At 44.3% G+C, this 14,598-nt stretch overlaps 1 protein-coding gene across 1 annotated transcript in view; it reads right to left on the reverse strand.

The window, feature by feature from the left end:
* The window catches only part of LOC147019819 (cGMP-dependent protein kinase 1-like), a 156,310-nt gene that overhangs the window by 128,659 nt on the left and 13,053 nt on the right, over positions 1-14,598 (reverse strand). The window contains exon 2 of the mRNA XM_085893767.1: positions 5,335-5,501. Coding sequence (XP_085749893.1) covers positions 5,335-5,501 — 167 coding nt within the window. The remainder of the gene's footprint in view (positions 1-5,334; positions 5,502-14,598) is intronic.

Consider the following 14,598-nt stretch of genomic DNA (forward strand, 5'->3'; position numbering starts at 1 on the left):
TGTCTGACAAGGCCCAGGTAAAGGAGATCCATCAAGATGGTTTGAAATCAATTGGCAAGTACTCTTTACCAGGAAAGTTGAAACTCTGGTGCCTGAAGTAAGGAAAGGTGATGGAAAGGAGACTGTCACTGCAGATCAGATAATGGCTTGGAATACCACCGTGCATTACTAACACCAGCTTCTCTGGCCAGTCCAACAAGCTGATCTTATTGCTGTTGACAGCGCTTACAGAGGAGGTTAAAGTCAAGAAAACACACTTGCTTAATGACCTTGAGTGACCCGAAGGACCCATTCCCGAGAGGAACTCAATCAGATGTAAGGACTGGACAAAAATGGATTGCCCAGGAGGAGATGGAGAGCCTATTGAGACACATGGACAAAATGGGACGAGTTCAAACAAGCAGAGCTGGGCTTGGCATGAAGCCAATACAGTTCTTTCACAAATCGCAGGAAAAGAAAATAATGGCCATGGAGGAGATATGGCACAAGCAGGAGGAAGTACAAGTGGCTATGACAGGTGGTCTGTCTCAACAAGAGTGTGGCATACTTGGGAGGAGATAATAAATGTATCCGAGTCTCTGCTGGTACTCCGCTCACTTCCTCTGCTACCTCCTGAAACATCCCAGGATGTGTAAACTATCTTTTTTTCTGGTGCTTTATCTACTCTCAGACTTACTAGCTGCTTTCTATATAACCTCTTCCATCACCTCCTCTTTAGGTGGGTAGATGGTCCCTTTGCCTACCTTGACACTATCTTCATGATGTATATACTTAAAGAATGCTTATTGTGGAGCTTAGAATCCTGAGCAATATCTTCATCATGTGTTCTTTTTGCCTTTTTATTAGCTTGCTTCACTTCCCTTCGTTGTATAGTATATCCTTTAGGTTTCTCTACCTGCCTCTGACCCATTCATTAAAACGATATGTTTATCCTTAATACCGGTGATAATTTCTCTGTTCAATCATGATGCCTTCTTATTACTGTTAGCTTTATTTTTACGTGGAATAAAAAAATGTTTCTCATTATCTATAATATCATTAAATACTGCCATTGTTCTTAGACAGTGTTCCGCTTCAAAACTGCAGGACCCCAAGACAATCGATCTTGTTGACTTCTCTTTCTCTCCATCCAACAATTTTGCCTTCCTCCAGTCTCACACTTTAATGTTACCGTCCTAAGGTGGCATGGTGAATGCCATAGATTCGTTAGATGTATTCTTCTTATAACAGCCATTATTAATCCACATATTATTGTGTGGTCGGCCAGGGGAAGATTGGCCCAAGTCTTCATGAAGCTGGCTAGGCTTGACGTTTGACAAGTTAAGCAGGAATTTGGAAATTTTTTCATGGTGCCAGCAAGAAAAAGTTTGCCTACTCTTTGCGAAGGACATCATGGGATCCTTAACGTCCACAAACGTATGCTGGCTGACAGGACACCCGTTTGGCATCCATCCGAGGGATGGCACACACATTGAAGAAGCACCCTGCCTGTGAAACACCAGGCTGACAGTTTATCGCTGGGTCAGGAATCGAACCCAGGCTCGAGAGTTTAGGGGCGTGTGTGTGTGTGTGCGTGTGCGTGTGTGTGTGTGTATGTGTGTGTGTGTGTGTGTGTGTGTGTGTGTGTGTGTGTGTGTGTGTGTGTGTGTGTGTCGAGGCCACCCTGTCAGCCCATTCATGAGATGTATTGTTACCTCCGCCACCGAAGGTGAAGCAGGTCATGTTTTCACCCCTTTCTGTTTGTTTGTTTGTGCGAGGATATTTCAAAAAGTTGTGGATGGATTCAGATGAAATTTTGTGGGCAGGTTCGGAGTGTGACAAGGACGAACTGATTTGATTTTGATGAAGATCCGGATCCGACTACTAGAATTTTAAAAGTGATTCTTCATCTTTGAGAGATGGGGCCAAACATTATATATAGCATGATATCTCAAAAAGTTGGGGACGGATTCAGATGAAACTTGGTGGACACGTTGGGTGTTTGACAAAGACGAATTGATTCAATTTTGGTGAAGATCTGAATCCGGATCTGGATACGAGAATTATTTAATTCTAAAGTGATTCTTCACCTTTGATAGATCGGGCCATAAAACGATATATAGCATGATATTTCAAAAATCTATTGTGCCTGATATGATCTCGTGGATCCGGCATTGCGTGGTGGAGGTATGCGCTCTACCAGGTGCCCTTATAGTCATAGGTTAATTTGACCTTTGAAGTGAACTTGATGACCTTTGATCGAACCGAATGTTACTGTCTGCAACAACTTTTCAAATGATGTGTTGGAAGAATTAGTTTTGTTAATTGTTCAAATTTAGACTTTTATTGGGATTTCATGAAACTCTGTGAATTTAGTTTGTGAAAAGTAATTCATGTTAAAATGTTGAACTCAGTGATGCATTGTGGATCCATGCAGTCGGCCATACTGGCTGACCGACACCGTCTTAATATTTCATGAACGCGCACTTTGGGCACTTGTCTGTTCAAGATGTCAATGAAATGAAAGACTAAATACTGCATTAGAGTCATCATAAGGAACCCAAAGAAGTAAAGAGCAAAGATGGAGTCATCAGGAGGAACCTGGATAGGATTCGGGTTTCAGCCGAGACTCCATTACCCTCAAACCCATCCAAGAGCAGCCATGTGAAGCAGGCAGAATTTACTTCTCCTTAGAAAGACAGATAACGAAAGAGAGGAATAGAGAGATGAAAGAGAAGAAAATCAAAATAGCAGGAAGAACCTGGACAGATAGATTTCAGTTGTATGAACCACGTGACTCAAACATGGTGTATTTTCATCTCTCAGGCAACACCCAGGCTCAAACACAGGAAGGTAGACGAGCTCCATGTATGAACACTAATGGCTATGTGCATTTAAAAAAAATTGTAAATCATCATCCTGGTGAGTAACTAGAATGTTTAACGGGTTTAAATTACTCATTTGAAGTCATTACATCACGTCGATTGGTTGAACTTGTGTGATGATGAGATTGTCACTCAGGTACTCTCGCATTGTTTTTGTAGCTCAATCCACTGCTCTCTTCTTCTTCTCTATTTTCCACAAATAAAGTCGTTGCACATCATTGAGAACATGTTCTCATCCAGTTAATGAATTAACGGATACACCAAGATTGTCTTTAATCTCACCGGATGAGGCAGACAATCCTAAAGCACGGAGCAAACCCATCAATAGGGTTGACGAAGTGTGCATGAGGCACGACGTTGATTTATTAATCCTTAAGTAGAGTGGATCAACTACATGATGAGCATTTTCTCTCCCAGATGCTTTTCAACCCTCTGCCAATCCTCGACCAAGTGTGACGCCAAGTCGCATTCGTGCCTCGTTAATCAGGTCTGTGATGGAGTCCAAATGACATTTGCTCTTTCAAAAATCCTGTTTGGTGAAAGGAAAACGTAACACCCAACAAGAAGAAAAATAATTTAAAGCAAATATCTCATATAATTAAAGAGAGAACGCATTATGTAGAGAATATTGCACAGGGTGCATTGAGGATATGTTGTGAACATAAATGCACGTATAATTTTTGAGGTGGAAATGGAGAGGGTGTGGTAAGGGAGAGGGTGATGAGGGAGAGGGTGATGGTTAGGGAGAGGGTGATGTGGTAAGGGACAGGATGATGGTAAGGGAGAGGGTGATGTGGTAAGGGACAGGATGATGGTAAGGGAGAGGGTGATGATGAGGGAGAGGGTGATGGTTAGGGAGAGGGTGATGTGGTAAGGGACAGGATGATGATGAGGGAGAGGGTGATGTGGTAAGGGACAGGATGATGGTAAGGGAGAGGGTGATGCTAACGAGAGGGTGATGGTAACGGAGAGGGTGATGGCAAGGGACAGGATGATGGCAAGGGAGAGGGTGATGGCAAGGGAGAGGATGATGGCAAGGGAGGGGGTGATGGCAAGGGAGGGGATGATGGCAAGGGAGGGGTGATGGTAAGGGAGAGGGTGATGGCAAGGGAGAGGGTGATGGCAAGGGAGAGGGTGATGGCAAGGGAGAGGATGGTGGCAAGGGAGAGGGTGATGGTAAGGGAGAGGGTGATGGTAAGGGAGAGGGTGATGGAAAGGGAGAGGGTGATGGCAAGGGAGGGGATGATGGCAAGGGAGGGGTGATGGTAAGGGAGAGGGTGATGGCAAGGGAGAGGGTGATGGCAAGGGAGAGGGTGATGGCAAGGGAGAGGGCGACGGCAAGGGAGAGGGCGATGGCAAGGGAGAGGGCGATGGTAAGGGAGAGGGCGATGGTAAGGGAGAGGGCGATGGTAAGGGAGAGGGCGATGGTAAGGGAGAGGGCGATGGTAAGGGAGAGGGCGATGGTAAGGGAGAGGGTGATGTGGTAAGGGAGAGGATGATGTGGTAAGGGAGAGGATGATGTGGTAAGGGAGAGGATGATGTGGTAAGGGAGAGGATGATGGTAAGGGAAAGGATGATGGTAAGGGAAAGGATGATGGTAAGGGAGGGGTGATGGTAAGGGAGAGGATGATGGTAAGGGAAAGGATGATGGTAAGGGAGAGGATGATGGTAAGGGAGGGGTGATGGTAAGGGAGAGGATGATGGTAAGGGAGAGGATGATGGTAAGGGAGAGGGTGATGGTAAGGGAGAGGGTGATGGTACGGGAGAGGGTGATGGTAAGGGAGAGGATGATGGTAAGGGAGAGGATGATGGTAAGGGAGAGGGTGATGGTAAGGGAGAGGATGATGGTAAGGGAGAGGATGATGGTAAGGGAGAGGATGATGGTAAGGGAGAGGACGATGGTAAGGGAGAGGGTGATGGTAAGGGAGAGGATGATGGTAAGGGAGAGGATGATGGTAAGGGAGAGGATGATGGTAAGGGAGAGGGTGATGGCAAGGGAGAGGGTGATGGTAAGGGGACGCAGCTTGAACATCAACAAAGAACGAGTTATCAGTGAGGTGACAGATTAATTTATTTATTTTACAAAGAACGATTGGTATTTGGAATTGTTCGCCAGAAAGAGAAATAGAAACATGGACAGTTAATAACTAAAACACAGGAATTAGTTCAACACTGACAGGTAGCAGAGTTAAAGAGGTAAAAATGGTTGGGATGAGCAGGACAATTGGTGTGCAAGTAGCTATTTGTACTGGGCCGTGCCTTTGCTGGGCTTCACGTGCCTGAGTCTGTGCTGGTATAGGGTACTGATGTATACCTTCCCTCTTACTGAGGCCTTTATCCCTCCAATCAATCACCTTGGCACTACCCTTCATCTAATGTGTGCCCATTTACAAATTGCCTCTCTTCTTTGTACACATGTGCAGTACAAAGGTTCAGCGTACGATTCTGACCGGCACACATACAGACATACCCTCGAGAACGTAAACACAGGAACCGTGGCTCCCCTCAGAGATTATGGTGGATCCTTGAGGAAATACTGCTGGTTTCATGAAGTCAACAACATCCGAGACTTGTTCTGGTTCCAGGTGACCCAAAAAATCATTATCCAGGATCGCAGCTTTGATTAGCTGGCGGGAACTGTAGGAAAAGGAAAGAAAGGAAGATAGTGATCTTACATCTCTTTGACATTAACAAGAAGCAATGTATCGATTACATCCACAAATATGGTACAATATTGGACCCCACCCCACTCCATCACTCCATCACTCTTCATGTAAGGTATTAGCACCATGCTCATCCTGACCCCTTGCTCCAAATACGAGATACAAATTGGAACTTGAAGTGTTTGTTCAAACATATTATCAACGAGTATTCTCTGCAGATACAGTATAAGGGTTTAATGATGGCTTCAGCCCCTGCTATGTATTGACTCGCCAGCTCCAGTGTTTGATTTTTCTTCTTACCTGTAATTATATAAATAATTTCGACTCAACATCCACCATGAAATCATTACCCGAGTGCTTCCTTCTGTCACTTATCAACATCAAAATACTTGCTGAGGCCAAATATTCATCTTCCTTTTTTTTGTCCGTTATTCAACACCTAGAAGAGTAAAATTTGGTAAAACGACTCTTTTAGTCACATGTAATGTAACCTACACCAGACTTGGTGGAATGATTAGACTGTTAGAGTGCCTGCTCTGAGTCTGGGAGGTCGGTCAGTGGTTCACAGTTCGGCTGAGTCATATCAAAGACTCAAAAAAATAGTCCGTGCTGCTTCCTTGCTTGACCCTCAGCATTTGAAAGGATCGAGCTTGGACAAACAACTCTGGGACGGCAATGGCAAACCACCTAGTATAACCATTGCCAAGAAACGGCTTTGGCTGCAGCAACGCTCTGTAAAGAGTATGGTACATTCAATCAAATCAATGTAAACTACAGGTTAAACAAGCTCAAATGAGCTAAGATCCTCGTCCTCTTAATGATGACGTCATAAAAACGAATATGACGTCATTGTGATGCATCAGGTTTGCGATAAATTATCTGTGCTAATGCCCTGTTCGATTCCCGCAAACAGAATTCAAACAGCTTGCCTAGTTTCAGAGATAATTTTTTAGGCGATTTCCATTAGCGGAGATATTTTGACGTCATAACTTTTTTTTCTCGGAGGAATTTTCAAAATCGGAGATGGTTACTGTCTGCGCAGGGTATTTTTACATATATGTGCCAAGTTTCAGGAAGTTTTGATGAAAACTGGAGGCTGTGAAACAAAAAAGTCCACAAGAAGAACAACAACGTGAGTAAGACTTGGAGATCCTCCACGAGGATCTAAAAAAATGTCATTCTGGTCCATCTTGAGAACTCTGTGTGAATGTTGTTCTTGTTTAAAAACACACCTAACCTTCAAAATATAGGGGCAATACCCCTAGGCGCTCACCTGGTAGCAGCTGGGTAAGATAACCAGGGAACCACTGGTAGGCATGGATGACCCACAAAATATATAATGGAGAAGAAAGTAAATACCTATGGATTTTTTTTTAATGCCGTGAACAAACTTTAGTAAATCGCGGGTGATAAAAGTTGTGGTCAAGTTTCATTGACATTGTGTGAGTGGTTTCAGAGAAGAAAACAAATGCATATGTTGGGGGGGGGGGCAACACCACCGTAGAACCCCTTCGACCCAAAATTTATTTTAATGGTGTGAATAAACTTTGGTACATCATGGCTGATGAAGGTTGTGGTCAAGTTTCATCGAAAGTGTGTGTGTCCTTTCTGAGAAGAAGTTGCAAGTATTTGTGGATGGATGGACGGACGGACGGACGACGTGCCATCCCATAAGCTCCCTGGAACTTAGTTCCAGGTGAACTAAAAAACATATATTACTTGCAAATGCACTGCCAAAAATTATTTTGTTAAAATAAGAAAAGTTTTCTTGAAACAAGGAAACAATGAGAATTTTTTTGTCTTGGTTTTCTTGTTTTTAGAAAATATTTTCTTGCTGAGGAAATTGTTTGTTTTTTTTGGCAGAGTAGAGTTAGTATAGATACAAAGACTGATTGTAGTTGGGAAGGTCCATATTTAAAACTGAAGGCACAACCAACAGGTAGAGCTTCCCGGCCGGCAATGCACTTGCCGTACGTACTTGCAGCACATCGCGATCGTTTAATACACTCTTTATACTGAGTTCTGCTGGAAACGGTCCACGCGGACTCATACAGGGTTTGAATCCTGAATCCGATCCAGGTTCCCACTGATGACTCCAATGCAGTATTTGGTCTCTTGTTTGATTACGTTTGTACTATATCCTGATGTTGTGTGGACCGTGCTTCCCCACTGATGAACCTCTGGTAGATTGTACCTGTTGCTGTGTTTGAGTCTGGGAAGTTACTACTGAAAATCGATTGGTCCGGGTTTTTCCCGACATCTTTGTTCTTTGTTCCTTTCACATTTCTCTTTATCCATTCTAATTCTGACTTTTTCTTTATTTCTCTCTTTCGTTATATCTAGCTCCCAGGAGAAGTAAATTCTTACAGAAAATTTTCTGTCAGGCTCACTTGGCTGCTGCTCCTGGATGGGTTTGAGGGTTGTGGAGTAGTGGCTGAAACCCACATCCCATCCAAGCTTCCTCCTGGTGACTCCATCTTTGCTCTTTGCTTATTCGGGTTCCTTACGATGACTCCAATGCAGTATTTGATATAAGCACTTTCACCACTGATACGACATGCCAGCTTTATGTTCTCGGACAGCATGGTGATGACGTGTTAGTGTACTCAAGAAGAATGACGAGGTAGGCCTCACTCACTTCCTGTGGCCATCGCAGCGGAGCTCGAGAAGCACAAGTCGGTCTCCGAATCCTGTGCGATTTCACAAACTCAGCACTGAAAGGGAAGTTCTCAAGGGATCCAGCTCGGTGAACTTCTGACAGCAACGATTCTTGCACTGCATCACAGTTCCTGATTACGATGACTTTCATCATGCCACCGGTGACTGGAACGCTTTTCGATACCACGGTTGGAGGTAGTTGAGATTCACATCTCTTTGTGGCATCCTTTTATAATGATTTAGCATAGCCAGACAGATAAATAGGCGTCACTGTTGTACCATTAGAATGTTTCTCATCCAACATGGCCACCAATGTGGTGTGGACATTGATCGGTTGTCGTTGGGAACTCTTTCGAGGCAGGTTTGGTTATCATGAGATGTGGAGTTTTGTTGAGAAAATATGTACATTTAACCACATCACATGAAAGTACAATTAAAATTAGTCTGAGGAAGAATTTAAACATAACATTGACTGAATATAATTAAACGTAAAGCTGTTATATGAACTTATAGCCTTCTTGAACGAGTGAGTTCAAAGAACACCTGACTGCGTTCTGTTGTGATGATTTTATGTTGTGAAAATAATAATGATTTTCTCAAGCTCGAGGAACAACTACATTTCAATTGAATGTTTTATTTTGAACACCGATCGGAAAACAAACCTGTAGTTTAACAGTACTTTGTCTCTGAATTCGTCCTGATCGCACAAGTGCAGAGAGGAGCGAGATAATATATTTACTTTGCCCGTCTGGCAGTGAAACAAAATTGAAAATCATTCCAAACAGGAAACTTACTGTTTTAAAGGACGTCATAAAGGACACAAACAACAGGGACAAGGGACTAATGCAACATCTTCTTCTTGCATATGGCAGCTTGGCTGCCAGGTAGCTACCATTTTGTTGGGACATGACTGTGCTGCTGATGCTGTGCTCCTACACCAGTACACTGGTACTCATTTCACCAACCTTGGAAGGATAATAATGAGTCAACCCCACCTGGTGTTAATTCAGCAGCAAACAGGGCTCAAACTCAGGACCCTAGGATCCCAAGCCAGCCACGTTAACCACAAAGCAACACCAGCTTAACACATTCAATAAGGTGGTGTAAAAGACACAGTGTCAGTGGTGGTAAACTGGAAAAAAATTTCAATTGAATTACACACTTGAACACCGCATAACACAAATCGCCTTTTTGGACTCGCCAGTCTACACGCCCAATGTCATGATACCGTATGGATTGGAAGTCTAAATCGACCCAGAGTTACATAAGTTAGGCATTGCACGTCGTATGCAAATTCAGCAGAGCGAGCCGGACGTGCGACAGGGTATGGATTTGCAGTGTTGAATCACTGTGACCAATTAATTCCTTAATGGGTTTTTTTTCCTAATCACCCAAGGAGAATCACGACAGCTAGAATTCACCCCGAGAGCAAGTATATTTAATAAGCAAATGGCATGAGGAAAGGAAACACAAGGAAGCAACAACTGGTTCATAATAAATAATCAACCCCCCCATAGCACTGCACTGATGTGCACTTATGAACCAAACAAACAAGCGGGATATCTTTAATTAACTATTTCCTCAAGGCTTCAGACACTCCACAATAGAAAGACAAAGCAGGAATGACAGGACAGAAGAGAGTTCTGGCAAACACGACAAGCCCTCAGGGTGAGTCTAGGCAGGCGGCGGAAGTGACCGTCTTGTGCCATGGACCGAGGAGGAGAGTGAGAGGCGTGGCTCCGGCTGGGTGGGGACGTGGCTTCCACACGGGAGCTCTCGGGCAGACACAACCTCCTCCAGTACTCCGGTCAAGCCATTCTCTTCTCACTTCCATTGTTGCCCCCACCTTTATGCCCTCGGGCTCGTGCATCACCAATGACGCATCATCCTGAGCTCTTAGTTAACCTGGGCATGTTACAATGGCTTGACAGCTTTTGCCACGAAGACTTGTGCCACCGGCCGAGCAGAATGCTAAAAAAATCAAACAAAAGACTGATTACAGAGGGCAAAACGGTAAAAATGGGTAATTTTAAATACAGACATTGGGAAAGGGAGACGTCGTCTAACTAGTTATAAAAGCAATGCCTATCCTAATATCACAATTAATTCCTTTACGCTTATGCGAGATATTCCTTCGAGGAAATAACTGCTCTACTCTCTGCATTATTAACCCCAAGGAGCCATTTTAACAACATCAAGATAACTTGGTATAAAAATGCTTCGGCACAATGAAATAGTAATAGTAATAGTGCAAACGAGGTGAGATATTATGTATTGATGTGACGTAAATTTATCGAAGTAGACAATGCAATATTAACAACTCAACGGAGGCATCAGCATAAATCAGATCGGCATCGGCATTCAGATCAGCAACTGGATTGGCTTCAATTGTGGTTCTTTCAGCTGAGGCCAGTGATTCGCTAGGTGGACGACAGTACTGTATTCAGAATTATCACCATGCGGTGCGCTCATCAGGATTGAGGATTCTCAGATCAGACAACAATGATGATTCGAACTGGAGCTTCTTAATAATTGTCTTCACAGATTTAGCAGATGTGCGGATGGGTCCTGGAGGTGGGGTGTGGGGGGGGAAGTGAGGATGTGAGTAATGGAAAGTGAAAAAGGAAAGAAGGAAGGAAGGAGGGTGACGATTTTTCAATGTGGTGGTGGTACAGATGAATTTGAATTCCATGGATTGCAAGAAAAATTAAAGTCTCTATGTGTCAACCATGATGTGTATGGTTGAGGCAAGAAGAGGACGAGGCAGACTTGTATATGCCTGATGGATGGGGTAAAGGCTGTAACCAAGCTGTCAGTGCCAGAGTTTCGGAGAGCAGTGCAGGATAGGGATGTTTTGAGAAATCTGATCATGAGTATCACCAGAACTCCCGGAGACACCCTTCGGGCACGATTTTTTTTTTATAATGCCATGAATAAAGTTTGGTAAAGTTTCATCGAAATTGTATGTGTAGTTTCAGAGAAGAAGTTGCAAGTATTTGTGGACGGACGGACGGACAGACAGCGTGCCATCCCATAAACTTCCCAGAACTCCATTCCAGGTAGAGCCAAAAATAGTTTACGTTGTTTCGAAAATGAGAGGAATGTGAAAATATTTGACCTGGAAGTTGTTCAATGTCTTTATATTTAAATAATGATCAAATTCCATGTTAAAGTACTGCACTGTGTAAGTGAATGTTTCTGTTTGCAGGAACTTTGAGTTTTTAGAGCCATTGGGACATTTCGCGAGTTTTTTTATTTTATGATTGACCAATTACTCTGCGACAAGTGTGATGCAGATGGAGGCCAAGGCGGTGGTGGGGTTGGTTAGTCCTAATCCGTGAATTCATAACTAAAGCAGCATTGTTCAGAGTCCACAGATGGTCATTTGTGTTCGATGTGTGCCATGATGGAGACGCTCGTTTCTTTGATCATCATCTTCCTCATCAGTGGAGCTTTCAGCAGATGTGGAGTTATAAATCAGATCCTCTGCCAGATCTTTTTCCAAAAAGAGTTTCAGAAGAATCTGTATCGCTCATTTAACGCTTGGCTGGTGTCAGAAATACGAGCTGGGGAAACATTTTCGGCACTGAGAGTCTTTTCTTCGGGTTTCATGTCCGATGTGGAGCATCGATACCTTCCACGTGCTAAATTGTTCGTATGTAGGGATTGTTGAGTCTGGCTAATGTAACAATCTCCTTTTACCTCATATTTGTATTCTTACCCACAACCATCCTGTTAAAACACCCTGCAGTTCATGTCTACAGAAAATAGACTTTTTGGAATGCTGGCCCCATTTTCCATCCAATCATCATGTGACTTTTCTTGAAAAAAATGATCCATGGGTAGGGTACTCCGATGTTGAAAGTTCCCTGTCAATTGCTCGAGCGGTTGCGGATAAAACAAATTTAAAAGCGAACGTGGAGTTCCACGTTCCACAACATGGTAAAGGATGGTTGTAGATGCCCTTTACTACTTAATAATAAAGTAGATGTAATTAATACTGTGACGTCCACGGGACTTGAACAGTCCCGCCAATGTAGAATGAGCTGAAACGATGGAGGCGGTTTATTTATTTAACCCAAAGATGGCGGTTCCAATCGCTCTACCGCAAACGGGACGAGGAAGGTGGCACGAGTCGCTTTTCACTGAATTGATGATGTTTATTTGTTTTTATTTTCACCAGAAATAACAAGACTCGGCAAGAAGAGGGATCCGGGGCGATTCGACGGGATGGTGTGGGATCGGGCGTGGGGAAAAACACAGACAATTCCAATGAATATACAGTTCTCAATCCCTCTAAGGCGCCAAGCACACACACACACACACACACACACACACACACACACACACACACACACACACACACACACACACAAAACGTAGCTATTTCTGGTGGTCAGGCTGGACCGTGGTGTGGACGCAACTGTCCCTGGATCGGCGTCGGACGAGCCGGCCTTGCTCTCGTCAGGGGGGGGGGGGCAGGAGAAACCGCGGTGCTGTCGACCTCCTGGTCCTGGCCCAAGTCCGCCCACAGCCGCCAGGGAACCAGCTCCGGCGCCAAGCCGCGAGCAGGAGAGGGAGGCAGGTCCGCCCGCCGCCCGACCCCGCACTCCGAGTCAGCAGAACCCCAGAGCCAACCAAAGCGAGGCGCGAGGCTCGGCAAGGCTCCCAGACACGATCAAGAACACGATCGATTCAGCCCAACAACCAGGACGCTCTCTGCCGCCACAGCTTCCACACCAAAAAAACACGATCGTTCTGGTTGTAATCTTCTTCTTCTTCCTTTTCGACCCCGAACAGAACCTTTTTATCCTTCGTCCTCGTCACTCCCAATCGAGCCGTTCATTGGCCCACCGCCATCGCCTTCTGCCAATCGTGATCACGGGGCGGAGCCATCCGCTGCACTGTCCTGTGACGTCACGGCCAGTCTTCAAAGAATACCAAAAGGGGTTTATGCAGACACACTTACCCTATCCCGTGTCCCTATCTAATTACGTGACATTTATCATTTCCCCCTTGAAGAAATGAACATTTACTAGACAACTTATCACCACTGAATTGCTACTTATTACATCGAGATCCTGGTAAACTCGAACAGCATGGCATACCTAATTAAACATCCTAATTACCCTTTGAATGCATACCCCCCCTCAAACGTAACAATACGTTACAATAGGTAATTCATACATAACGAATAGACATACCCACATTCCGGAGTTGTGTTTCTTTACTAGAAAGTTAACACTCGTGGAACAACTAGAATACTGAACGGACCAGGATGCAACAGAACAAAAGCACCAGTATGAAAAGGGGGTCAACACCCACAGCAGGATAGAAGGATAAAATAGAGGGAGACTTGGACAAATGAGAGATGTAGGAAAGAATGAGGAGTATGGGAGGATGCATGGGGTGGACAAGATGGATACAGAAGAAAACTCTCAGGAAGGAAAAACTGGAAATTTGGAAGGATGTGGGCTTGAGGATGGGGGATGGGGATGGGAACTGAGATTTAGGAGAATAGTTGTCTTGAAGACTTGGAGTGAAGAATGAGATTGAAGAGAACATGGAAGTTGATTCCACAGTTGGGAAACTAGAATGGCACTCGGTAGAGCGCACGCCTCCGCCAGGCTGAACACTTTATGTTTTGTATCCCACTGATAGGCTGCATCTGGATCCGGATCTGAATCAAAATGTAATAGGATTGTTCTTGTCACCGAACCAACTCATCCGCCTAGTTTTGTCATAACTTATCAACAACTTTTTGAGATATCGTGCTATGTATCGTTTTTGGCCCGTTCTCTCAATGGTGAAGAATCACAAATAATTTTTTTTAATTCTCATATCTGGATCCGGATTCAGATCTTCAACAAAATCAAATCATTTCCGACTCCCGGATTCAACCCCCGTTCTCCAACACACATTGTCATGCACGGCTCATGAACCAAATCGAGGTGAAGGGATGTATAACGGGAAAGGTTTTTAACACCGATGAGACGGGATTATTCTGCAAGATGATGTCATCTGGTACCTTGGTCCCCCAGCAGGGAAGATCATAGTTCAAGGTAAGGTGATTTAAGGATTGTGTTACCCTTCTCCGTTGTGGGTTGTGGATATGCTGCAGGTGCCTCTGTCGTAAAGCTAATGCTGCTTTTTCGTTCACTGAATCACCTTCCCCGCTCACCCCTTCCCCACTCCACTCAGCCCTCTGCCCTCTAACAGCATCATCCTAAGATAAGTCCTTTGGTTTCTATTTCTGTCAGAGTAGAGCACGGGGATGCAATATGATTTCCATCAGCCACCATGCTGTGTTGCAATAAATTTAAAAAGGTACAAGTCTGGAGACGCGATTGTTCACGAGGGGATGCCACGGGCAAACTGGCGGGAATTGGGAAAAAAGTAAATGATGAAAGTTG

The sequence above is a fragment of the Eptatretus burgeri genome, chromosome 9 (assembly GCF_056783735.1).
Source record: "Eptatretus burgeri isolate ZD-2024b chromosome 9, Ebu_testis_v1, whole genome shotgun sequence".
NCBI classification, from domain to species: domain Eukaryota; kingdom Metazoa; phylum Chordata; class Myxini; order Myxiniformes; family Myxinidae; genus Eptatretus; species Eptatretus burgeri.